Source organism: Geotrypetes seraphini, chromosome 1 (assembly GCF_902459505.1).
Source record: "Geotrypetes seraphini chromosome 1, aGeoSer1.1, whole genome shotgun sequence".
NCBI lineage: Eukaryota > Metazoa > Chordata > Amphibia > Gymnophiona > Dermophiidae > Geotrypetes > Geotrypetes seraphini.
The window spans coordinates 119,148,139-119,173,498 of NC_047084.1; the positions used below are offsets into that span (position 1 = coordinate 119,148,139).

The following is a 25,360-nucleotide window of genomic DNA, read 5'->3' on the forward strand; positions in this document are numbered from 1 at the left end:
TCATGGTTGTGGCTTTGTTTATTAAGATAGAAAAAGGACAGGACCGGTTACTCCATGAGCCTCAAGCAATATAAACACTTTTTCCAACACAAAAACTGAGGGCACGGAGGTTGTGTTCCTCACCTCCATCTGCGTTCCTCGGTGCATAATTTCACACCACCAGCATGATTAAAAAAGAAAATACAATGTGCAGCTCCTGACAGACCCTGGAGAACCATTTTGATCCAACCACATGAAAACAATATTAGCAAGAAAAGTGGAAATGAGGGCTGGTCCCCTGTCTCAAGTAGCAGAGGCTGGGGTGCAAGATCTCAGTGGTTTCCCTCCCCACCCAGGCCCATGGTGCACACACTCTGTAGAGCAGCCCAACCCTTCTCAGGCCCCCCCTCCCCCGTGTCACATTATCTCCAGGAGGGCTCTTCTCTTCGGTCTATACTTTTACCAGCATCATCCAACAAGGTTCCCGGCCCAGAGACACAGGCTAAAATCATGCACGCTCTCACGCAGCTCAGCCCACTGGACCCAGGAAATGACCAAGGCAGCAGCCACAGCTCTGGAAGAGCCCCTCTCCCTCCTAGCAGTGGCAAAGTAAAGGGGGGGGGGGCAGAAAACCCCGGGCGCTGGAAATTCTCTCCCCCCCACCACTATATTCACGCCCTCTTTTTCCCACCCCTGTGGGAAAAAGAGCTGCTTGACCTTCATTATTTCGGGGTCCTGACACCTCTAAAAAGAAAATCTTACATATGAGACTATCTTTGTTGCCCATGGAAGGGGGGGTATAGGCGATAGAGTAGGGATTGAGCTGTCATTTGTAGTCTGTGGAAGGTGGAATATAAGATTCCAAGCTTCTAGAGCATTATTCCATATCTGCTTATGGTAGCTTGAGAGTGGGAGATGGTGGGGGGAGGGTTGTTTAGTGGTTTTGTTTGGTATTGTTTTTGTTTTGCTGTGTTATATGCTCCTTTTCCTTGTACCAATAAAAATAAAATCTTAGCACACCAACCAGAGTATTGAAGGTCAAGCAGCTCTTTAAAATCTTCTCCAGAATGAGCAACTAGTCTAGCCTGCAGCTTGCACTGGCCTGGCTCCCTCTGAAATCACTTCTGGGTCACAGGGCCAGGAAGTGACATCAGAGGGAAAGCCGATGCTGGCACGAGCAGCAGGCCAGAGAAGCTGCTTGTGCTGGCAAAGATTTAAAAAGGTACAAGGGTGGGAAGAGAGGGCGTGAGTGTGGTGGTGGGGCTGGTGCGGAAGGAGCAGGGGGTGGAAAGGAGCGCTACCACCCGGGCACCTCCTACCCTTGCTATGCTACTGCCTCCCAGTAGACTTTTCAGGTCCTGGGCATGAAAAGAACAGAGCTAACCTGATGTGGAAAAACTGCTTACGTTCCCCATCTCCGATTTACTTGGGGGGGAAAAAAAAAAGCAATTTTCAAAGAGGAACTAGGAGGGTATCGGAAGAGAAGTGAGCCTGGGGAGAGTAGCTCAAGTAAATATCAAATACCTTAGAAGCAGCTAAAGCTACCTGCCAGAGGAAGCAACAAACCTACTCTCTAAAGTTGCTTTGCAAGAGCTGCTCGAATTCTCTTCCACCCACAAACGCTGTAGCTAAATTTTGCAAAAAGGAACTTGTTAGAAAATAAAATAGAAGGCATACACAAAAGTATTTTGGGCCCATGCAAACAGGAGTTACATGTTATGGTATTATATATCACATTCCCATATCTATATTATATACACACTATATAAAGTTGGCTCATAAGAATCAAGTCTGGGATGAAGGCTCTGCCCTTGCTAATCCTGCTAAAGGCAGCAGCGTCCCAGAGCCCAAACGCTCCACGCCTGAAGGAGCTCAGTAGTGGAGATAGCGGACAGAAGGTCTCCTCTGTCGCATGCTTCGCCTTGGCGCAGGATAGACACTTGAAGGCCCTGATCTGGGATTCCTGCTCTGCGCCGGGTCCTGACTTAGTGCACCGGGTCCTGCAGGGACCTCAGGCGGAGGAGCTTCAGGAGTAGAAGCACCAGCAGAAGTAGGGGAGAGTAAAGCTGTCGCCAACATGTCTTTTATTCTCACAATTTGCGAGGACAAGGATTCAACTTCTGTAGAGATCTCCTTACATGTTTGCACCAAGCGGTCCAAGGTAGCGACAGTCACTTGGAGCACAGGCTGTAGCTCCTGTGAGAGTACAGTCCAGGATTCGTGGAGAGGGTCACACACAGCCCCTGTAATGAGAAACACGCAATGGTGAGACCAGCGGAAATTCATGACTCTTCTGCTACAGAGATTATGCTGAGGAGGGGGGGAGAGAAGAAATACAGCTCCTGTAGTTAACAACAGACCAAAACCCCCAGAAGTCAGATTGCTAGGCTGATGCAGATTCACATCCCGATACTGTGAAGACAGAAAATAAAGTGAACATCCAACAATGTATTATTTTAAATACCATATTCAAACTAGGATTACATCCCAACGTAAAAAGCCTAAGAAAGACGACCCATAAAATGACAAAAAATGACGGTTAGGACATATTCACAAATAGTCACACAATATGTATTTTTGCATGAAGTGTGTAAAGTTTGTTAATTAGCTAATTAAAACCAGGACTTATTTAATTTGTGAATCCAGTAAAACCACCCTACAGAGTAAAGTTCCACATGACTACGTTTGCACATCAGCCATGGACAAGAAGACGAGACCGAAAAGCTTCAAAAGGGTTCTAGGCAGGCAAATGGTGGTAGGACGCACTAGGGAAGCGCGGACGCAAATGGTGGCATGGCAGCCCTCCTCCTTGCCACATGCCTCTTGCCTTCCCCCGTGCCTTTTTTTTACTTCCCAGCGTGAGTTGCTGCCCGTGTCGGCATCAGCGCTTTCTCCAAAGTCACTTCCGGGACCCGTACTTGGAAGTGACGTCAAAGGGCCCACAATAAACATAAGAAAATAAGAATTGCCGCTGCTGGGTCAGACCAGTGGTCCATCATGCCTAGAAATCCTTAGGTCAAAGACCAGAGTCCTACCTGAGGCTAGCTTTACCTGCATACGTTCCGGGTCCAGCAGGAACTTGTGTAACTTTGTCTTGAATCCCTGGAGGGTGTTTTCCCCTATAACAGACTCCGGAAGAACGTTCCAGTTTTCCACCACTGTCTGGGTGAAGAAGAACTTCCTTACATTCGTATGGAATCTATCCCTTTTCAACTTTAGAGAGTGCCCTCTCATCCTCCCTACCTTGGAGAGGGTGAACAACCTGTCTTTATTTGCCAAGTCTATTCCCTTCAGTACCTTGAATGTTTCAATCATGTCCCCTCTCAATCTCCTCTTTTCAAGGGAGAAGAGGCCCAGTTTCTCTAATCTCTCACTGTACGGCAACTCCTCCAGCCCCTTAACCATCTTAGTTGCTCTTCTCTGGACCCTTTCGAGTAGCAACGTGTCCTTCTTCATGTACGGCGACCAGTGCTGGATGCAGTATTCCAGGTGATGGCGTACCATGGCCCGGTACAGTGGCATGATAACCTTCTTAGATCTGTTCGTGATCCCCTTCTTAATCATTCCCAGCATTCTGTTTGCCCTTTTTGCTGCCACCGCGCATTGCACAGATGGCTTCATCGACTTGTCGATCAGAACTCCCCAAGTCTTTTTCCTGGAAGGTCTCTCCAAGTACCGCCCCGGACATCCTGTATTCGTGCATGAGATTTTTCTTATCAACATGCATCACTTTACACTTATCTACGTTGAACCCCAATTGCCATGTCGATGCCAATTTCTCAAGCTTGATTATGTAGTTTGGGTTTTATACCAGGTTGGTCCTCTGTAGGGTTCGTCCATCATATGGTTCTCACAGCAAAAATGAACATAAAAACATAGTGTGTTGGAGAGATCAGTTAGGTCCATCATTTGGAAAGCAAGGAAGTGAGGATTTTTCACTCCGTCAAAAATGACAAAGACTAAACTAAACTTTACGCTTATATACTGTAGCCACACTGCAGCCCTAGGCCGGGGTTCAGCAGTGCTCTCAGTGGCTGTACACAAAAAGTGTGTGACCCGGACTGGAACTGAAAAAAGGAACTGAAATCAAACAAAACCACAAACACTGTTGTAGCCTGGCAATAATGAACATTTAATTGTTAGAATGACCAAGGGCCAAAAAAAGTAAATAATGCAACTTGCAAAATCCACAGGAAAAATACTCACAAGAAAAAACTCAGAGACAAAAGGTGTTTTTTTTTTCAGCCAAAAGTCAGTAATTTGCTCCGAGATACTGCTCTCCTCAGACCTTCTTTCTCTCAGGGCCTTCACAGCCTGCTCCCTAGCAGGTTGTAACAGAACATACAGTTCTCTGCTGCACAATATTCACAGTTCCAAATAGCAAAGCCTCCAGAAGCTTTTAGAGCACTGCTGGGAAAAGGAGAGTGCCTTAGGTTTGCCTGTCAAAAGCTCCAAAACAGCCTTCAAAATCCCTCCCTGGGTGTTAGCAAACCTCTCCCCAGAAAAAGGCACCTTCAGCTTCTTAAACAAACTCAATGCAAAGAGTCCAAAAGAGTTCAAAAACAAAAACTCGCAGTTTAGGCTTAATCCTTGCACCTGGTTGACAAGCCTACTTCCATGGGTTCATGAAACTCAGCAAATTCCTCCTCAGGTAGTTCTCTCTGAAGTTCCATGGGAATCTCATCTTCAGGCACTGTTAGTTCTGGAGGTATCCCAGCTTCTTCTACCTCCATGGGTGTACAGCCATCACCCCTGCTTGAGCCAGGGAGGTCATCATGGGAGAGAGACCTCAACTTTCTCCTTATCCTGCCTAACTGCTTATACCAGACTGCTGGTTTAACTAGGGGAGGGACATGCCCTGCTCTGCCTGAGTCAGCAGCAGGGAACCAAACCTCTCTTGGACTCCCCCGGTGGTGACCTGGATACAGGTTTCTCTGCGGGATCTCAGTTCATTCTGGCTCCCCCTGGTGGACAGCCAGGAAACCACCGTGAGCAAGGTAGGCACGGAGCCTGTCTGGTCACAATACCGCATCTTCTGTATAAATATAGAGCTCGACAAGGTTTACAAAAATTAAAAGGGAAGTACAGTGGGAGTTGGTGGTAGGAGGAGGCAGAAATTTACATTTTTGAAAATAGCCAAGTTTTCAGGTGTCTTCAGAATAGTTGGAAAGATTCCCAAGTTGCGCAGCTGGGCAGGGAACTTATTCCAGAGCTCTGTAGTTTTGAAGTGAAGAGATTTCCTTAGTTTTCCAATGTAGGTAACGCCTTTTAGTGAGGGGAAAGATAATTTGAGCTTTTGGATAGATCTGGTGATGTCAGGTCTCGCAGCATTCCAAGATAGAGGAATTAAAGTGGGAAGAATGCCATGGAGGATCTTGAAAGTTAGGCAGGCACATTTAAAATAGACCCTGGAAATTACTGGGAGCCAGTGGAGTTGTAGCAAGAGCGGCGAAACATGGTCAGATTTGCTGCAGTACTCTGTATAGAACATAGAAACATAGAAGATGACGGCAGAAAAGGGCCACAGCCCATCAAGTCTGCCCACTCCAACAACCCTACCCCCTTGAATTTACCCCCCTAGAGATCCCACATGTGTATCCCATTTCCTTTTAAAATCCTTCACGCTGCTGGCCTGAATCACCTGAGGTGGAAGTTCATTCCAACGATCGACCACCCTTTCGGTGAAGAAGAACTTCCTGGTGTCGCCATGAAATTTCCCACCCCTGATTTTCAGCGGATGGCCTCTTGTGGCAGAGGGACCTTTAAAAAAGAAGATATCATCCTCCACCTCAATACGGCCGGTGATATATTTAAACGTCTCTATCATGTCTCCTCTCTCTCTACGTTCTTCGAGTGAATATAGCTGCAATTTATTCAGCCTTTCTTCATACGGGAGGTCTTTGAGTCCCGAGACCATTTTGGTGGCCATTCTTTGAACCGACTCAACTCTCAGCACATCCTTTTGGTAATGTGGCCTCCAGAATTGTACACAATACTCCAGATGAGGCCTCACCATGGATCTGTACAATGGCATTATAACTTCGGGCTTCCGGCTGATAAAACTTCTTCGGATGCAACCCATCATTTGTCTTGCCTTTGATGAAGCCTTCTCCACTTGATTGGCAGTCTTCATGTCTTCGCTAATGATCACCCCCAAATCACGTTCCGCCTTGGTCCTAACTAAGGTTTCACCATTTAGTGTGTAAGTTTTGCATGGATTCCTGCTGCCGAGGTGCATGACCTTACATTTTCTAGCATTGAAGTTTAGCTGCCAAGTCGAGGACCAATGTTCCAATAGAAGTAGGTCCTGCGTCATACTGTCTGGTAAAGTGTTCTCACTTACTATGTTGCATAGTTTGGCGTCATCGGCGAATAATGTGATTTTACCCTGAAGCCCCCGAGTCAGATCTCCCACAAATATGTTGAAGAGGATCGGGCCCAAGACCGAGCCCTGAGGCACTCCACTGATCACCTCCGACGTTTTTGAAGGGGCACCATTTACCACCACTCTCTGAAGTCTACTGTTTAGCCAATCACCGACCCATGTAGTTAACGTCTCTCCCAGTCCCATTGATTTCATCTTGTTCAATAGTCTGCAGTGCGGAACGCTATCAAAAGCTTTACTAAAGTCCAAGTAAACGACGTCTAGGGACTCACCCACATCCAGTTTCCTTGTTATCCAGTCAAAGAAACTAATTAGATTGGATTGGCAGGACCTGCTGAAGTCTTTGAAGACTTTTCTTGGTCAGACTTAAATAGACCGAGTTGCAGTAGTCCAGCCTCGACTAGGGGGACACTCAATGAATTTACAGGGAAATACTTTTAAAACCAATAGGAGGAAATATTTTTTCCACTCAGAGAAGCTCTGGAACACGTTGCCAGAGGTTGTGGTAAGAGCGGATCATGTAGCTGGTTTTAAGAAATGCTTGGACAAGTTCCTGGAGGAAAAGTCCATAGTCTGTTATTGAGAAAGACATGGGGGAAGCCACTGATTGCTACTCTTTGGGTTTTGGCCAGGTACTAGTGACCTGGACTGGCCACCGTGAGAGCAGGCTATTGGACTTGATGGACCTTTGATCTTACCCAGTAAGGCTATTCTTATGTCCTTATCTTAAGGATAAAAAGCCAACACCACTCCATTTTGGTTCCATATTCCCGATTGATAACTCACACCTTGCTATATCTTTGGATATTCTAATATTCACCTGACGCTTTTGCTCACCATTCTGCAGTAGTATGTGTTGGCTGCACATTTCAGTGAAGGGGGGGGGGGCTGAGTTGGAGATCCTTGAAGACACAAATTGTATTGATTGGCAAACTAGGCTTTTCAATGTAAACAGTTGGTTTCTGCTTTGACTATTTTTCCACTGCTGTTAAAATACATGTACTGGATTCTACATAAAAAAATAAAATAAAAATAAATAAAGATGCCTTGCATTAAAAAAAAAAAAAAAAAATAGTACCCTGCATTCACACCGGAACCCCATACAAAAATGAACATTATTTGCAAGCTGGTTGGTTGGCAGAGGTTGCCATGAAGGGATTTTCCACTGAAAACGCTAACGTCCGGTTGTTTTGCAACCGCAAATTCGGTTCACCAAGTAGGGATTTCTTATGTGTTACAATACATACAAATAGGACAATTTAACCATTCAACAAACACATCATCTATGTACCACACTCATTAAAATCATTTATTCATTCATTCTTCTATACCGTTCTCCCAGAGGAGTTCAAAACGCTCCAGGCCACGGTAGAACCCCCTACCGCAGCTTAGTTAAAAAAAAAAAAAAAATGGGTGGATGGGTAAGTTATTACTTTGAGGGCTCTCAGCCTGTTGCTCTAACCCTAATGATTCCTTCTCCATTCCCATCTTTAATCTTTTAACATAGTAACATAGTAGATGACAGCAGATAAAGACCTGAATGGTCTATCCAGTCTGCCCAACCTGATTCAATTTAATTTTTTTTTTTCTTCTTCATAGCTATTTCTGGGCAAGAATCCAAAGCTTTGCCCGGTACTGTGCTTAGGTTCCAACTACTGAAGTCTCTTATCAAAGCTCACTCCAGCCCATCTACACCCTCCCAGCCATTGAAGCCCTCCCCAGCCCATCCTCAACCAAACAGCCTCCTTCAACCCTGAATAAAATGGCATCCTCAGCTACTCATTTGTCCATACAGCCAAACTGCTTGCCATGGATCAGTAGAATGGAATATTGCTACTCCTTGGGTTTTGGCCAGGAACTAGGAACTTGATTGGCCACCATGAGAACAGGCTACTGGGCTTGGTAGACTATTGGTCTAACCCAGTAAGGCTTTTCTTATGTTCTTAACTTCTGAAACGTGGAGCTGATCCGACTACCAATGATCAGACGTGTGCTGAATAATCTATACTCGGGCTCTGCTACCTTGCGTTGAAGCCCCATCGATATGGCTGCTAAGAAAGCAACTCCTTGGGCATCCGTAACCACACCATCGTCGCTACTTCAGCTGCTAAAGGCATCTTAGAAAGACAAACGTGCTACACAGATGTTAACCCAGTGCTTGGACTATCCTCCCTAGATGGACTTAGCAGGGAGAGGACCCAGATCAAACCACAGACTAGACCCAGGTGCACAGGCACAGCATTAAATAAGGGACTTTCTATTGGATAGAGGATGTGCGCTAGATGTGGTGTATTTAGATTTTAGCAAAGCCTTTGACAGTGTTCCACACAGATGTCTAATAAATAACCTGAGTGCCCTCAGGATGGGTCCCAAAGTGACGGGCTGGGTCAAGAACTGGTTGAGTGGAAGGCAACACAGATTGCTCTGAGGAAAGGGATGTTACCAGTGGTATGCCTCGAGGTTCTGTTCTTTTTAACATTTTTATATACGATATTGCTAAATGGTTGTCGGGTAAGATTTGCCTCTTTGCGGATGATACCAAAATCTGCAATAGAGTAGACACGCCAGATGGTGTGAACAACATAAAGACAGATCTGGCGAAGCTTGAAGAATGGTCTAAAATTTGGCAGCTAAAATTTAATGCTAAGAAATGCAAGGTCATGCATTTGGGCTGCAAAAACCAGAGGGACCGGTACAGTTTAGGGGGTGAAGAACAGGACTTGGGTGTGATTGTATGTGATGATCTAAAGGTGACAGCGAAAGCTAGAAGGATGCTAGGTTGCATAGGGAGAGCTATGGCCAGTAGGAAAAAGGAGGTATTGATGCCCCTGTATAAGACTCTGGTGTGACCTCATTTAGAGTATTGTGTACAATTCTGGAGGCCGCATCTTCTTTAAGATATGAAAAGGATGGAGTCAGTCCAGAGGAAGGATACTAAAATGGCATATGGGGACAGACTTTAAGATCTCAATCTGTATACTTTAGAGGCAGGACAGAGGAGATATGACAGATGTTTAAATACCTATGTGGAGTAAATGCACATGAGTTGAGTCTCTTTCATTTGAAAGGAAACTCTGCAATGAAAGGGCATAGGATGAAGTTAAGAAGTGAAAGACTCCGGAGAAATCTGAGGAAATACTTTTTTACAGAAAGGGTAGTAGATGCATGGAACAGTCTCCCGGAAGAGGTGGTGGAGACAGAGACTGTCTGAATTCAAAAGGGTCTGGGATAGGCACGTGGGATCTCTGGGAGAGAGAAAGAGATAATGGTTACTGCGGATGGGCCATTTGGCCTTTATCTGCCATCATGTTTCTATGAATGTTAAAATGTATGCCTTTCAGCACTATACAAATGATAAATAGTAGCAGTAGATTGTCCCCTTTCAAAGGGCCCTTGTCATCGGTACCTGCTGACTGGGAGGGGTTGCTCTGGTCCAGGTTTTCCTGCCCCACTGGGTTGTCCTCCAGTAGGCCGAGTACAATCCCATCATTTTCTTCTGGATTTGGAGGCATGCTGAACCCCCCAGCCTCCTCTTCAAGGCCAAACTCAGCGTCATCCTGCTGCATAGAAGCTTCCAGATCCAGAGCAACGGCAGCATCTATAGGTGGAGAAAATTGAGCTTCTGGGTAACACAAACCATATGTTTGGCATCTACAAGCCCATATTCCCCATCTATAAGCCTCCTACCCCAGCCATAATACTCAGGGACCTTATGGTAATCATTGCATGTATACTTCTAACAGGAATGCAAGAATGTGATAAAACCTCATTCACGCTGTGCTGGAGAGCATTACCAAGACCATCTGCTCCAGCATGGTGCCCCTTACAAAAAGTACAGATTCCCCAACTCATTCAATGGAACATGTTTGGCCAAGTTCCTGGAGGAAAAGTCCATAATCTGCTACTGAAACAGACATGGGGGAAGCCACTGCTTTCCCTGGATTGCTAGCATGGAATGTTGCTTCTCTTTGGGTTTCAGCCAGGTACTTGTGACCTGGATTGGCCACTGTGGAAACATGATACTGGGCTACATGGACTATTGGTTTGACCCAACACGGCTACTCTTATGTGAGCCAAGTCTAGGATAGTCAAGCCATTGTGACATCACTGCTGAGGTTGGCTCTTAGGCACTGGTGGAATGAGGCATTATGACATCACAATCTCAGCTCTGGAATGTTGCTACTCTGGGTTTCTGCCAGGTTCTTGGGACCTGGGTTGGCCACTGTGGAATCAGGATAGTAGGCTAGATGGACCTTTAGTCTGACCCAGTAGGGGTAGAACATAAGAATAGCCTTACTGGGTCAAACCAATGGTCCTCTGCTGGTTTCCTGCACAAGAGCTGTACAAAAAAAAAAAAAAGGGATTATGAGCAGGGCAATAAGTTCATTTATCCCAAGTCCCCCCCCCGATTTTTCATTAACTTTTGGCATGCAAAACTTAAGGAGCTACACATCACTATAAAGCAGAGTTACTTACCGTAACAGGTGTTATCCAGGGACAGCAGGCAGATATTCTCTACATGTGGGTGACGTCATCCACGAAGCCCTGTTGTGGACAGCTTTTCAAGCAAACTTGATTGAAGATCTCAAAGTTTGCTAGTGCTGCACCACACATGTGTGTGCCTTCCCGCTCCACTAGAGGGCGCATCTCCTCCTCGTGGTCTTCAGTTCAGATAGCTAGCAAAGAAGCCAACCCGGGGAGGTGGGTGGGTTGCGAGAATATCTGCCTGCTGTCCCTGGATAACACTTGTTACGGTAAGTAACTGTGCTTTATCCCAGGACAAGCAGGCAGCATATTCTCTACATGTGGGTGACCTCCAAGCTAACCAAAGGGGATGGAGGGAAAGTTGGCAATTTAGGAGAACAGATTACACAAAACCGACTGGCCAAACTGGCTGTCGCGCCTGGAAAAAACATCCAGACAATAGTGAGAGGTGAAGGTATGAACCGAAGACCAAGTGGCGGCCTTGCAGATCTCCTCAATAGGCGTGGACCTGAGGAAAGCGACCGACGCCGCCATCGCTCGGACTTTATGCCCCGTGACCCGACCGTGCAGCGAGAGACCAGCCTGAGTGTAGCAGAAAGAAATACAAGCAGCTAACCAGTTGGACAAGGTGCGCTTGGAAACAGGACGCCCCAACCGATTAGGATCAAAGGACAAGAAAAGTTGAGGATCCCTCCGATGAGACTGGGTGCGATGCAGGTAGAAAGCCAACGCCCGCTTAGTCAAGAGTGTGAAGCGCCACTTCCCTAGGGTGAGAATGGGGCTTAGGAAAAAACACCGGAAGGACAATAGACTGATTAAGGTGGAAATCCGAAACCACCTTAGGCAAGAACTTAGGACGAGTACGCAGGACCACCTTGTCAAGATGAAAGACAATAAAATGCAGGTCCGCAACCAGAGCCTGCAGCTCACTGACCCTGCGAGCAGACGTGAAAGCAATCAGGAACATCACCTTCCAAGTAAGGAACTTCAGATGGGCCCTATCCAGGGGTTCAAATGGAGGTTTCATCAATTGAGCGAGAACCACATTAAAATCCCAAACCACCAGGGGAGGTCGGAGAGGAGGATGGACATTCAAGAGGCCCATCATGAAGCGATAAATCAGCGGATGGACCGAGAGCGATTTCCCATCGAGTAGCCGATGAAAAGCAGCAATCACACTGAGATGAACTCTAATAGAAGCCGTTTTAAGCCCAGACCGAGACAAATGAAGCAAGTACTCCATCACTGAGGACAAGGAGGCAGACAAAGGTTCAATGCGTTGGGAAACACACCACGCGGCGAATCTAGACCACTTCTGAGAATAACATTGCCTGGTGGAAGCTTTCCTAGAAGCTTCTAGAACATTACACACTGACTGAGAAAACCCCAGGGAGGAAGTCAGGTGGAAAGGAACCAAACTGTCAAGTGCAGAGACCGCAGATTGGGGTGCAGCAGCAAACCCCGACTGAGACAGCAGAGATGGAAATACAGGCAGCAGAAGAGGTTCCTGGACACTGAGTTGGAGAAGAAGGGAGAACCACGGCTGCCTGGGCCACTGAGGCGCTATTAAAATCATAGCAGTGTGCGTCGATCGGAGGTGCACGAGAGTTTTCAGAATCAGAGGAAAGGGAGGGAATGCCTAGAAATACCTGCCCGTCCAATCCAGAAGGAAAGCATCTGCCTTGAGACGATCCTCGAACAAAAGCGAGGCAACTTGTGATTGAGGGGTGAAGCGAACAGGTCTATCTGCGGAGTCCTCCATCGAGCAAACACCTGACGCAGAGTCGAGGAATGGAGCGACCACTCGTGCAGCTGAAGGAGGCGACTTAACCTGTCTGCCAGGCAGTTTTGCTCGTCCTGGATGGACCGCGCGAAGGAAAATATTGTGGCGTATCGCCCACTCCCAAAGCCAAACAGCTTCCTTGCAGAGCAAAAGGGAAACTGTACCCCCTTGCTTGTTCACATAATACATCGCCACCTGGTTATCCGTACGCACAAGGAACATTTGATCCTGCAGCAAGTGACGAAAAGCTGCAGCAAGTGACGAAAAGCTACCAGCGCCCTGTAAATGGCCTGGAGCTCCAGTAGGTTGATGTGGCAGCGACGGTCCGCATCCGACCAAGGACCCCGAGTCCGAAGGCCGTCGAGATGAGCCCCCCAGGCGTACGCCGAGGAGTCCGTCGTTAGGACTTTCCAAGGCGGGGGCACGAGAAAGAGTAAATCTCTTGAAAGATTGGAAGAGTCGGTCCACCAACGGAGTGAGCATCTCAAGGAGGGAATCACCGCAATGTGCTAAGAGACGGGATCCTGATCCTGCCTCCACTGGGATGCCAGAGTCCACTGAGGCACCCGGAGGTGCAGTCTGGCAAAGGGCATCATATGAACGGTGGAGGCCATGTGCCCCAAGAGGATCATCATCTGCCTGGCCGAGACCGAAGCCCTCAGGGAGACCTGTTGACTGAGCCGAACGAGGGCGGCTTGCCGAGACTGAGGTAGAAACGACCGTGTCCAGCACGGCTCCAATAAACTGCAGGGACTGAGAGGGGCACAACTGGGACTTTGGGAAGTTGACCTCAAACCCCAGATGCTGAAGGAAGATAATAGTCTGACGGGTCGCTGAGATAACTCCCTCCCTCGACGGTGCCTTAATTAGCCAGTCATCGAGGTATGGGAACACCTGAAGACCCCGAGACCTCAGGGCCACCACCACGAGGCATTTCGTGAAGACCCGTGGGGACGACCCGATATTGCAGATGAAGGTCCTCCACACAAAAGCGAAAGAAGCATCGAAAGGCCGGGTGAATTTCGGCACGAGTGTAAGCCTCCTTCAGGTCTAGTGAACACAACCAGTCCCCCTCTTCCATCAAGGGATATAAATTGGGAAGAAAGAGCATGCGGAACTTCTCCTTGACTTGTTCAGCCCCCGGAGATCCAAAATGGGGCGAAGGTCCCCGGTCTTTTTGGGAACCAGAAAGTACCGGGAGTAAAACCCAGAGCCCCGCTGACAACAGGGGACCTCCTCCACCGTCCGAAGGCGAAGGAGGGCCTGAGCTTCCCGGAGAAGCAGGGGAAGTTGTACGCCGCTCGAAGGATACACTCTGGGGGGCCTGTCCAGAGGAGAGGACCCGAAATAGAGCGAATACCCCTCCCTGATGACAGAGAGGACCCAATTGTCCGCAGTGATCCGAGCCCAGCGGTGAAAGAAAGCGCCGAGACGGCCCCCGGTAGGCAGAGGAGAAGGCTCGCGGGCGGAGGAGGCCAGCCCCCTCCCGCTGAGACAGTCAAAAAGACGGTGCCGGCTTGGCCGCAGCCGGGGTCTGAGGCTTCGGAGGGGCCCTCTGCTGCTGTTGGCGCCTTGGAGAGGGTCTAGAAAAAGCCAGCGTCGATTTCTGTGGGTAGCGCCGAGGAGGCAACCTATACGATTTGGGAGGAGCAGGCTTTGCCTTGGCCCAGACCAGGGAGGCAAAGGAGCGCTCGTGCTCCGAGAGGCGCTTGGTGGCCACCTCCAACGCATGGCCACAGCAAAGGCAGAGACCCTAGAAGAAAGTTCAAAAGCATCATACAAAGCCTGGAACATGTAAAGCCGAAGCTGCAAAAGGGTATCCAGAAGCCGGCGGAAATCCGCATGGCGGCGGACTGGAAAGTCATCCTGAAAAGACGGCAGAGATTTAATGCACTGCTTAAGATAGGACGTGAAAGTAAAGTTGTAATTAAGGACCCTGTTAGCCATCATAGAGTTTTGGTACAGGCGCCTGCCAAATTTATCCATAGTCCTGCCCTCCCGGCCGAGCGGGACAGCCGCGTAGACCTTAGAAGGGTGAGACTTCTTGAGGGAAGACTCCACCACCAAAGACTGGTGGGAAAGCTAAGCCTTTTCAAACCCTTTACAGGGGACCGTCCGGAACCGAGACTCCATTTTAGACGGAATGGCCGGGATAGCATACGGAATCTCCAGATTGCGGAAAAAAGTTTGTTGTAACACCGGATTCAAGGGGAGCCGCAAGGACTCCTTAGGAGGATAGAGAAGTTCCATCTCCTCTAAATATTCTTTGATATATCGGGAATCAAACTGGAGGCCCAAATTCAACGCCTTCCCCATGTCCAGTACAAATCTGGTAAAAGAAGGCTTGCTCTCAGACCGCCCAAGGGGGGAGGTCGAGTGAGACTGCAAGGCAGCAGAAAAGGAGGGGGAAGCCTCCCGGGAGTACTGCGCAGGCATGTCAGTGTCAACAAGCACTGATGTCGAAGAAGCCCCGCTGAAAGAACGGGGGGGGGGGGGGGAGTCGAGGACAGCTTGCGCTTAGAGGTCCCCGCAGGCAAGGACCCAGGGGTCCGAGGCACCGAGGACTGACGAAGCCCCCCCCGGAGGGTCCCGGGAAGACAAGCGTCAGGAAAAAGAGGCTGAAGCTCCTGACACCGGTGCCCCACGGGATGGAGTCAGAGACCGCACTGACGACCGCCAGAGACTCGGATCAGACAACACCAGGTCTGAGGCTTTAATGGACCTCGTAGTGCGAGGTCCCGGCGACCTACCCCGCCTCGGGGAGGAATCCCTGGGCTTTTTAGTGAGTCTCCGGGACGAGGGAGAAAGATGCCTCGACCGGTGCCTCGAACGAGGCCGAGCGGCGGGGAAATCCCACCGCGAAGGAAGCGGGGAGGAGTCAGACAAGGACAGACGCCGAGACCGACGCCCCTTACCTCGGGAACCCTCGAGGCGACGCTCAGGCTGGTCCATCGCGAGCGAGGTCAAGGACGGGGCAAACCGAGCCAAAGCAGAGGAGAGCTGCAAGAAGATGATAGCCTTAAGCATATCCTTGAACATCGGCACCGAGACCATATTCGGTCCTACAGGTGTGACAGTGCGCTCCACTGGGGGCAACCTCAAGGAAGAGTATTCCCTTATGGTGGAGGCATGCTTGGAGACCTTAGCAGGTGGTTTCGTTGAGGCAGTCACCGCCTGGATGGTCAGAGACTCCGAGGAGGGCTTCTTAGGTAGCTGAACTGAACCTGAAGACGGAAGAGGAGACTTACCTGCAGTGGAGGATTTCGAGGCTGGAGCCATCGAAGTCTTCGAGGTCGAGGGAGATTTTCCTGGAACCGAGGTCTTCGAGGCCGACGTCGAGACAGAGGTCAAGGCTGAGAGTGGGCCCGCAGGCAGATCAGTCTCCATAGCGAAGAGCTTCGCAATCCACGCTCGACGCCTCCTGAGAGCTCGAGGCTGGAGGGTAGCGCAACGAGGGCAAGAGCCCGTAGGATGGTTGACTCTGAGGCACAAGATGCACCAGCGGTGCGGGTCAGTGATCGAAATCACCCAACCGCACTGAAGTCAAAAAAGAGAGCCGCGGCCACGCAAGGCCAGGCGGCCAAGGCAAACCGGGAGCCCCCGATTCGCCGAAAACTAGTACAAACAACAACAAAAAAAAAGAGCACAGCGACTCCCGAACTGAGTAAAAATAAGAAGCCACGGTGCAAGAAAGGCACGTAAAAAACATGCAGAGAAGAGAGACAGAGCTTTCTGGCTCCGCAGAAAACTAAGAACTGAAGACCACGAGGAGCGGACGTGCCCTCTAGTGGAGCGGGAAGGCACACACATGCGTGGTACAGCACTAGCAAACTTTGAGATCTTCAATCAAGTTTGCTTGAAAAGCTGTCCGTGACGGGGCTCCATGGATGACGTCACCCACATGTAGAGAATATGCTGCCTGCTTGTTCTGGGATAAATACATAAACCTACTACTAATCATTTTTCTAGTTCTACCAGATGTTTACTTTCTGTGTCCCTAGTGGGCTCACAATCTGCTTTTGTACCTGGGGCAATGGACTTGCCCAGGGTCACAAAGAGCTGCAGGTCCCCAGGATCACAGTCCACTGCACTAAACTTTAGGCCACTCCTCCGCTCTCAATGAGTCTAATGTCGTGATCACTATTTCAGAGAGAACAAAACCTGGCAGGTTGTCAGGAAATATCATGGAGAGGATGATCTGGCAAAAAAGCCTTGGAACAGGCAGAAAAATGATAGGAAAGTATTATAGCAGGAACTGAAAGTGGGCAGACTTGTGACATGGAGTCAAATCTCTCCCTTCCCTCACCCTCCTAGCTACAGCTTTCTCTTATAACAAGAGATCTTGTCTCTTAAGTAGCATCTGACTCAAGAATTGTCACTCCTTCATCCAATTCCAGTCCTCGAGAGCCACAACCCAGTCAGGTTTTTGAGATTTCCACAATGAATATGCACGAGATTAATTTGCATGGACTGCTTCCATTGTATGCAAATCAATCTCATGCATATTCATTGTGGAAATCTCAAACACCCGACTGGGTTGTGGCTCTTGAGGACCGGAATTGCCTACCCCTGCCTTAAACCCTCCGATTGCTTCCAGTTTCTATTATGGAGCAAAACCCGACTGGGTTGTGGCTCTCGAGGACCGGAATTGCCTATCCCTGCCTTAAACCCTCCGATTGCTTCCAGTTTCTATTATGGAGCAAAACCCGACTGGGTTGTGGCTCTCGAGGACCGGAATTGCCTACCCCTGCCTTAAACCCTCCGATTGCTTCCAGTTTCTATTATGGAGCAAAACCCGACTGGGTTGTGGCTCTCGAGGACCGGAATTGCCTACCCCTGCCTTAAACCCTCCGATTGCTTCCAGTTTCTATTATGGAGCAAAACCCGACTGGGTTGTGGCTCTCGAGGACCGGAATTGCCTACCCCTGCCTTAAACCCTCCGATTGCTTCCAGTTTGTATTATGGAGCAAAACCCGACTGGGTTGTGGCTCTCGAGGACCGGAATTGCCTATCCCTGCCTTAAACCCTCCTATTGCTTCCAGTTTCTATTATGGAGCAAAACCCGACTGGGTTGTGGCTCTCGAGGACCGGAATCGCCTACCCCTGCCTTAAACCCTCCGATTGCTTCCAGTTTCTATTATGGAGCAAAACCCGACTGGGTTGTGGCTCTCGAGGACCGGAATCGCCTACCCCTGCCTTAAACCCTCCGATTGCTTCCAGTTTCTATTATGGAGCAAAACCCGACTGGGTTGTGGCTCTCGAGGACCGGAATTGCCTACCCCTGCCTTAAACCCTCCGATTGCTTCCAGTTTCTATTATGGAGCAAAACCCGACTGGGTTGTGGCTCTCGAGGACCGGAATCGCCTACCCCTGCCTTAAACCCTCCGATTGCTTCCAGTTTCTATTATGGAGCAAAACCCGACTGGGTTGTGGCTCTCGAGGACCGGAATCGCCTACCCCTGCCTTAAACCCTCCGATTGCTTCCAGTTTCTATTATGGAGCAAAACCCGACTGGGTTGTGGCTCTCGAGGACCGGAATTGCCTATCCCTGCCTTAAACCCTCCGATTGCTTCCAGTTTCTATTATGGAGCAAAACCCGACTGGGTTGTGGCTCTCGAGGACCGGAATTGCCTACCCCTGCCTTAAACCCTCCGATTGCTTCCAGTTTCTATTATGGAGCAAAACCCGACTGGGTTGTGGCTCTCGAGGACCGGAATTGCCTACCCCTGCCTTAAACCCTCCGATTGCTTCCAGTTTGTATTATGGAGCAAAACCCGACTGGGTTGTGGCTCTCGAGGACCGGAATTGCCTATCCCTGCCTTAAACCCTCCTATTGCTTCCAGTTTCTATTATGGAGCAAAACCCGACTGGGTTGTGGCTCTCGAGGACCGGAATCGCCTACCCCTGCCTTAAACCCTCCGATTGCTTCCAGTTTCTATTATGGAGCAAAACCCGACTGGGTTGTGGCTCTCGAGGACCGGAATCGCCTACCCCTGCCTTAAACCCTCCGATTGCTTCCAGTTTCTATTATGGAGCAAAACCCGACTGGGTTGTGGCTCTCGAGGACCGGAATTGCCTACCCCTGCCTTAAACCCTCCGATTGCTTCCAGTTTCTATTATGGAGCAAAACCCGACTGGGTTGTGGCTCTCGAGGACCGGAATCGCCTACCCCTGCCTTAAACCCTCCGATTGCTTCCAGTTTCTATTATGGAGCAAAACCCGACTGGGTTGTGGCTCTCGAGGACCGGAATCGCCTACCCCTGCCTTAAACCCTCCGATTGCTTCCAGTTTCTATTATGGAGCAAAACCCGACTGGGTTGTGGCTCTCGAGGACCGGAATTGCCTATCCCTGCCTTAAACCCTCCGATTGCTTCCAGTTTCTATTATGGAGCAAAACCCGACTGGGTTGTGGCTCTCGAGGACCGGAATTGCCTACCCCTGCCTTAAACCCTCCGATTGCTTCCAGTTTCTATTATGGAGCAAAACCCGACTGGGTTGTGGCTCTCGAGGACCGGAATCGCCTACCCCTGCCTTAAACCCTCCGATTGCTTCCAGTTTGTATTATGGAGCAAAACCCGACTGGGTTGTGGCTCTCGAGGACCGGAATTGCCTATCCCTGCCTTAAACCCTCCGATTGCTTCCAGTTTCTATTATGGAGCAAAACCCGACTGGGTTGTGGCTCTCGAGGACCGGAATTGCCTATCCCTGCCTTAAACCCTCCGATTGCTTCCAGTTTCTATTATGGAGCAAAACCCGACTGGGTTGTGGCTCTCGAGGACCGGAATTGCCTATCCCTGCCTTAAACCCTCCGATTGCTTCCAGTTTCTATTATGGAGCAAAACCCGACTGGGTTGTGGCTCTCGAGGACCGGAATTGCCTACCCCTGCCTTAAACCCTCCGATTGCTTCCAGTTTCTATTATGGAGCAAAACCCGACTGGGTTGTGGCTCTCGAGGACCGGAATTGCCTATCCCTGCCTTAAACCCTCCGATTGCTTCCAGTTTCTATTATGGAGCAAAACCCGACTGGGTTGTGGCTCTCGAGGACCGGAATTGCCTATCCCTGCCTTAAACCCTCCGATTGCTTCCAGTTTCTATTATGGAGCAAAACCCGACTGGGTTGTGGCTCTCGAGGACCGGAATTGCCTATCCCTGCCTTAAACCCTCCGATTGCTTCCAGTTTCTATTATGGAGCAAAACCCGACTGGGTTGTGGCTCTCGAGGACCGGAATTGCCTACCCCTGCCTTAAACCCTCCGATTGCTTCCAGTTTCTATTATGGAGCAAAACCCGACTGGGTTGTGGCTCTCGAGGACCGGAATCGCCTACCCCTGCCTTAAACCCTCCGATTGCTTCCAGTTTGTATTATGGAGCAAAACCCGACTGGGTTGTGGCTCTCGAGGACCGGAATTGCCTATCCCTGCCTTAAACCCTCCGATTGCTTCCAGTTTCTATTATGGAGCAAAACCCGACTGGGTTGTGGCTCTCGAGGACCGGAATTGCTTATCCCTGCCTTAAACCCTCCGATTGCTTCCAGTTTGTATTATGGAGCAAAACCCGACTGGGTTGTGGCTCTCGAGGACCGGAATTGCCTATCCCTGCCTTAAACCCTCCGATTGCTTCCAGTTTCTATTATGGAGCAAAACCCGACTGGGTTGTGGCTCTCGAGGACCGGAATTGCCTACCCCTGCCTTAAACCCTCCGATTGCTTCCAGTTTCTATTATGGAGCAAAACCCGACTGGGTTGTGGCTCTCGAGGACCGGAATTGCCTATCCCTGCCTTAAACCCTCCGATTGCTTCCAGTTTCTATTATGGAGCAAAACCCGACTGGGTTGTGGCTCTCGAGGACCGGAATTGCCTATCCCTGCCTTAAACCCTCCGATTGCTTCCAGTTTCTATTATGGAGCAAAACCCGACTGGGTTGTGGCTCTCGAGGACTGGAATTGCCTACCCCTGCCTTAAACCCTCCGATTGCTTCCAGTTTCTATTATGGAGCAAAACCCGACTGGGTTGTGGCTCTCGAGGACCGGAATTGCCTATCCCTGCCTTAAACCCTCCTATTGCTTCCAGTTTCTATTATGGAGCAAAACCCGACTGGGTTGTGGCTCTCGAGGACTGGATTTGCCTACCCCTGCCTTAAACCCTCCGATTGCTTCCAGTTTCTATTATGGAGCAAAAATCCTGTAATTTCCAGGAGGAGGAAGAGAACAGAAGATCCTTTGCCTCTTTCACCCCACTATTCCACATCTCTTAAATCCCAGGCCTGGGAGAGGTTTGCATCCTACTCACCCAGTGTCCTTTGCTCCACTCCAGCTGTGCTGCTCAATCCTGAGCTGTCAGCTTCCCTTCTGCAAAGTCCTGGGTCTTGAATGGCAGCTCCCAGCAGCTGCTCCAGTTCCTGATAATATGGGAAATCAGCAAGTAGCCCCGGAGATCCACCCATCTCTATAAACCTCTTCAGCCTCAAGTACTTCAGCTTCAGTTTCTTCCACCGTGCCTTGATCTGTCCAGGGCTAAGGGAAAAATAGAAGAGGCGGGAGAGAGAACAAATTCCACATCAATCAGCCATAGGCCAACCTATCACCCCCTGCTAATGTCCAGCATCTCCCATTTCCTACTTTACTTCTTCAGACTAGCCGATGGCTGCCTCCGTCACCTTGGATAGACACTTGGAAGCGGATTCTTTAAAGTCACCGTGCATTTAACGATGGCGCCAAACCATTGTTAAATGCATGTATTTTACCGCCCGATTATTATAAACGGCTCACCGTGGTCTTTTCCAAGCTTTCTAGTAGCCTCTGATTGTACTATGCAAATTTAGTACAATGAGGTCATCAATATTAAAATGACCTCTCCAGGCGATTCTCAAAAAGGAACACCCCTCCATGTATGAGGAATTGGGGCTGATATTTACCGACAGGGTCTGAGCTGTTGTAGCCTTACTTTCCTGATTGGCTCAGGCACCGACAGGAAAATAAAGCAGCTCATCAAATCCACCACCAGCCCCGATTCTTTATAAATGTAGCCTATATGAAGCCTGGTGGTCAAATGTCCCACTAGCTGATGCCCCCCGCCCCCACCCCATGGGGAAGCCAGCAGGAGGAATGCCCACTCCCTCCTGCCACAAGCTTTTTTTTAAATGGGCACAGCTGCGCCTACAACCCCCCCCCCCAATCACACAAGCCTGGAGGTCTAGTGGGCCATTCCCCCCAGTATCCACTGGCAGCTAGTTTCACCCTCCCCACCCCGACAACCTCCCACAGCCCCCACCACACAAGCCTGATGGTCTAGTGGGCCGTCCCTCTCTCCAATCCTCCCTCGTATCCTTTTTCAGAAGACCTGCGAGAGGGATGCTTGCTCCCTCCCGCCAGCAGGCCCACCTCTTCAAAATGGCAGGCCTTCCCCTTTCTGGTGCATCCTGGGATGTACTGGAGGGGGACCTAAGTTTGATAGGTGCCTAGGCCAAAGACCCCTCCCCTATGGAAAGGGGCTTAGGTGCCTGGGCCAATCAGGGCCTTAGGCCCCTTCCCAGTGTGCCCTGGGATGCAATGGAAAGGAGGAGCCTAAGACTGACTGGCCCAGGCACCTAAGGCCCCTCCCATAGGAGGGGTCCTAGCGTCTGGGCCAATCAGAACCTTATGCACCAGGAAGGCCTGCCATTTTGAAGAGGCGGGCCTGCCTGCGAGAGAGGGAGCAAGCACCCCTCCTGCCAGTCTTCTAAAAAAAGATAGAACGTTGCCACTTTGAAGGGTCCAGACTTGGCAGCTGGTGAACCAGGAGCAGATAATTTCTTTCCCAATCTAAAGGAGCAATATTCTTTGAGTTCTAGGGATATCTTCATATACCTACAGGTTAAAAACTTTTTACAAGGGAAGGGGGGGGTGGGAAGAGGGGGCACTTAGGAGGCGAATACAGTACTTTTGAAACATGATGGTAGATAAAAGCCAAATGGCCCATCCAGTCTGCCCATCCACAGTAACCATTATCTCTTCCTCCCTCTAACAGATCCCAATTATCTATCCCACGCTTTCTTAAATTCAGACAGTCTCCTCCACCTCTTGCGGGAGACTGTTCCATGCCTCAACCACTCTTTCTGTAAACTATTTCCTTAGATTACTCCTGAGCCTTTGCCCTCTCATTCCAGATAGTGGGACCTTTCAGTCATATATCAAGAAAGGATCAGCCAACACTTCAAGAGACCAAACTATCTGACCGCTTGGGAAAAAAAGATATTCAAAGGCCCATGGAGGATGCCGAGTAGGAAGACATGTCAATGAACTCAAAGTCTAGTATGCCACTCAAACGATAGAAAATGCATCAAAAATGTTATTTAGGACCATAGTGTAGATAAATAGAATAAATTAGGTGAGATTACATATTGGAGAGGATATTCTGAATGAGAAACATATCTGCATATGTGGTGGTCAAGGCCTAAGATACAATTGTTCTGGGGAGTGGTCTCTTAATACGTTCAACATATGCTTGCAGAGAGGATTTGGCTTGAATGGAAGAGTACCAGGCCAGAATGGTGGTATCAAGAGCGCAGGGCTCAAAGAGGCTCCATCCCTACAACTGGTGAACGTGAAGTTGGCCTGCCAATAAGATCAGTGCAGACTTACAGCATTATGCCACTACAAGATGGGACTTACTTTCTCAAACTGACGTAACAGGAGGTAGATTGGCTAGATGGGTTAGTAGACACTGGAGAAGGAGAATGCGAGAACTCAAATTAGGTTAGATAAATTGCTTACTCTATATTTATTGGCTGGAAGGGGTTGACTGGAAAATGTAAGCTATTGTATTTTGGTTTTGGATTAGAAAAGACACCAACAGTGTCTCTGATGCTCACTAGTTTCTTACACAAATAAAGGCGCCTCCAGATTCCTCAGCTCACAGAAGGGTCTGGAAAGTTCTATTTCCTAAGCTGCTACTTGATCTGATAAGGAGGGCCCTGAGTTACAAATTTGGTAAGGGAAGGAGTGAATTCCTCTGGGGAGGGACATGTGACAGACAGCTAAGCCCACCTTCTGCCTCCTCCTCAGTGGAGGGAAAGCCACAAGAGCTCTAACTTTACACTTCTACCACCCCACTAACGACATGGAAAGGGAACAGCATTCTGCGCCAACGACAAAGAACAGTGCCAGAGAAGTTTTTATGATGTTCTTGTATTTTTTTCAGGGCATAAACATTCATGAATTCTGGTGGTTAAAACAATAAGATTTTGAGAAGTAGACAGAGCACTTGGCAGTGTGGGTGGCCTTTAGAAATGCAGAAAAGCTCTCAAGCGTTAGCACCTACAACTTCATTATTCTGCTCATATGATAACAAAGGAACAACTGACAGCTAACAAATGAGAAGCCATTATAGAACTGTCAACTTATAATACTTCAGTTTTCATTGAAAGCTTAAGTGTCCATAGTCAGTTATATCTTTATTTAAAGGCTCTTATATTCCACCTCCAAGCATGAAAACTATCAAAGCAGAATACATCCAGATAGAGGGGGCATTTTTCTGACCCTGGAGGGCTCTCAATCTGAGTTTGTACCTAATAGGAATGGAGGGTTAACTGTCTTGCCCAAGATCATAAGGACCTGTAGTGGGATTTGAACTGGGCTCCCCTGAGTCTCAAACATTAGGCGAAGCCCCTACTCTACTCAAAAGAAGCAAACTCAAGCTCCAGAGTCAGTTAGCAGGGCAGAAGCTAAAAAATAAAGAGACCAGCACCAACAGAGAAAGGAGAAATGGAAAGACAGTCCATATAACATGTAAACCCAAGGATTGATGAAGCAGGTAAGGTCCTCAGAGACAGCCTAGTCCTTTAGTCACAAAGACACTCCAGAACTAGGGTGAGCTAAGGGCATATTTCTTCAAGGAAGAGGTGGTGGGTGCAAAGCATGGCTCTGGCAAGGGACTGTAAAGCCATAGTCTGGGTCTGTTGCAGATGAAGGGATGAGCAGAGACCGGGTGGGGCTTCTGGTAGTTACCATAAGCCAGACAGAGTCTACTGAGCTGAAGGGAACTGCAGCTAAATGAGCCATGTTTCAGATTGTACCTGAAGAGGATATTGCAGCGCTTCAGAAGAACATGAAGTCTCTCAAACACATCCCAGTTCTGGAACCTCTTCCTGCTCAGCAGCCCCACCAGTCCCAAGTCTTTGATGAGGTCCAAGAGCACATGGATCTCAGCTTCACTCCACTTCTCTTGGGGCTGAGGGGATTCTCCCCCATCCATCCTGTAAAAAAAAAAAACTAAACCACTTAACCCAAACACAGCTCCTCAGGCACAACAAAAACACTTCAAGCAAGTCTTCTGCAACCAGCCTGCACAACGCAACACTAACTTTCAGCAAGGAATCAATCACCTTCACCTGATACCAGGGCTTGTAGAAGTGCAATCAACTCTTCAAAGCCTGGTTATGGCAGGGAGAAAGCCTCAGAAATCCCCAGGACACAGGTGAGTTGTATTACTGTCTGCTGTGCAACATCCAACTTCAATTACAGACAACACAAACCCTAGATCTCCTCAACCTTCAAGTACAGCAAGGTTTTATTTCAGTTGAAATGGTATTAATTAGTATCACAAAAAGAAATAACATTTTTAAACATCAGGAACAAAATCAAAGAACACATGAAAACCATGCAATCCTTAAAAAGAGTTTTTAACCAACCCTCTGTGGAGCCTCCTGACTTGATCCACAGCGAGATTGCCAGTGTTGGAAGAGTAACTAAGC

General features: G+C 48.8%; 2 protein-coding genes across 2 annotated transcripts in view; one reads left to right on the top strand and one right to left on the bottom strand.

Moving 5' to 3' along the window:
* LOC117356917 lies at nt 1-25,315 on the bottom strand. The gene is made up of 5 exons (XM_033936849.1): nt 25,298-25,315; nt 24,683-24,862; nt 20,920-21,143; nt 9,771-9,962; nt 1-2,222 (listed from the first exon to the last, which is right to left on the bottom strand). Exons 2-5 carry the CDS (start codon nt 24,859-24,861, stop codon nt 1,852-1,854), a joined length of 966 nt encoding a protein of 321 aa, XP_033792740.1. The 5' UTR covers nt 24,862; nt 25,298-25,315; the 3' UTR covers nt 1-1,851.
* The window catches only part of TAF1C (TATA-box binding protein associated factor, RNA polymerase I subunit C), a 77,283-nt gene continuing 76,988 nt past the window's right edge, over nt 25,066-25,360 (top strand). The window contains exon 1 of the mRNA XM_033936830.1: nt 25,066-25,083. The gene's annotated coding sequence lies outside the window, so the exon portion shown is untranslated. The remainder of the gene's footprint in view (nt 25,084-25,360) is intronic.

Coding starts and splice junctions, on each gene's coding strand:
- LOC117356917 (XM_033936849.1), bottom strand. CDS start 24,861: ATGGATGGGGGAGAATCCCCTCAGCCCCAAGAGAAGTGGAGTGAAGCT. Junction 9,963..20,919: donor AGTGGAGCAAAGGACACTGG/GTGAGTAGGATG, acceptor CTCCACCTATAG/ATGCTGCCGTTGCTCTGGAT. Junction 2,223..9,770: donor CAACCCCTCCCAGTCAGCAG/GTACCGATGACA, acceptor TTCTCATTACAG/GGGCTGTGTGTGACCCTCTC.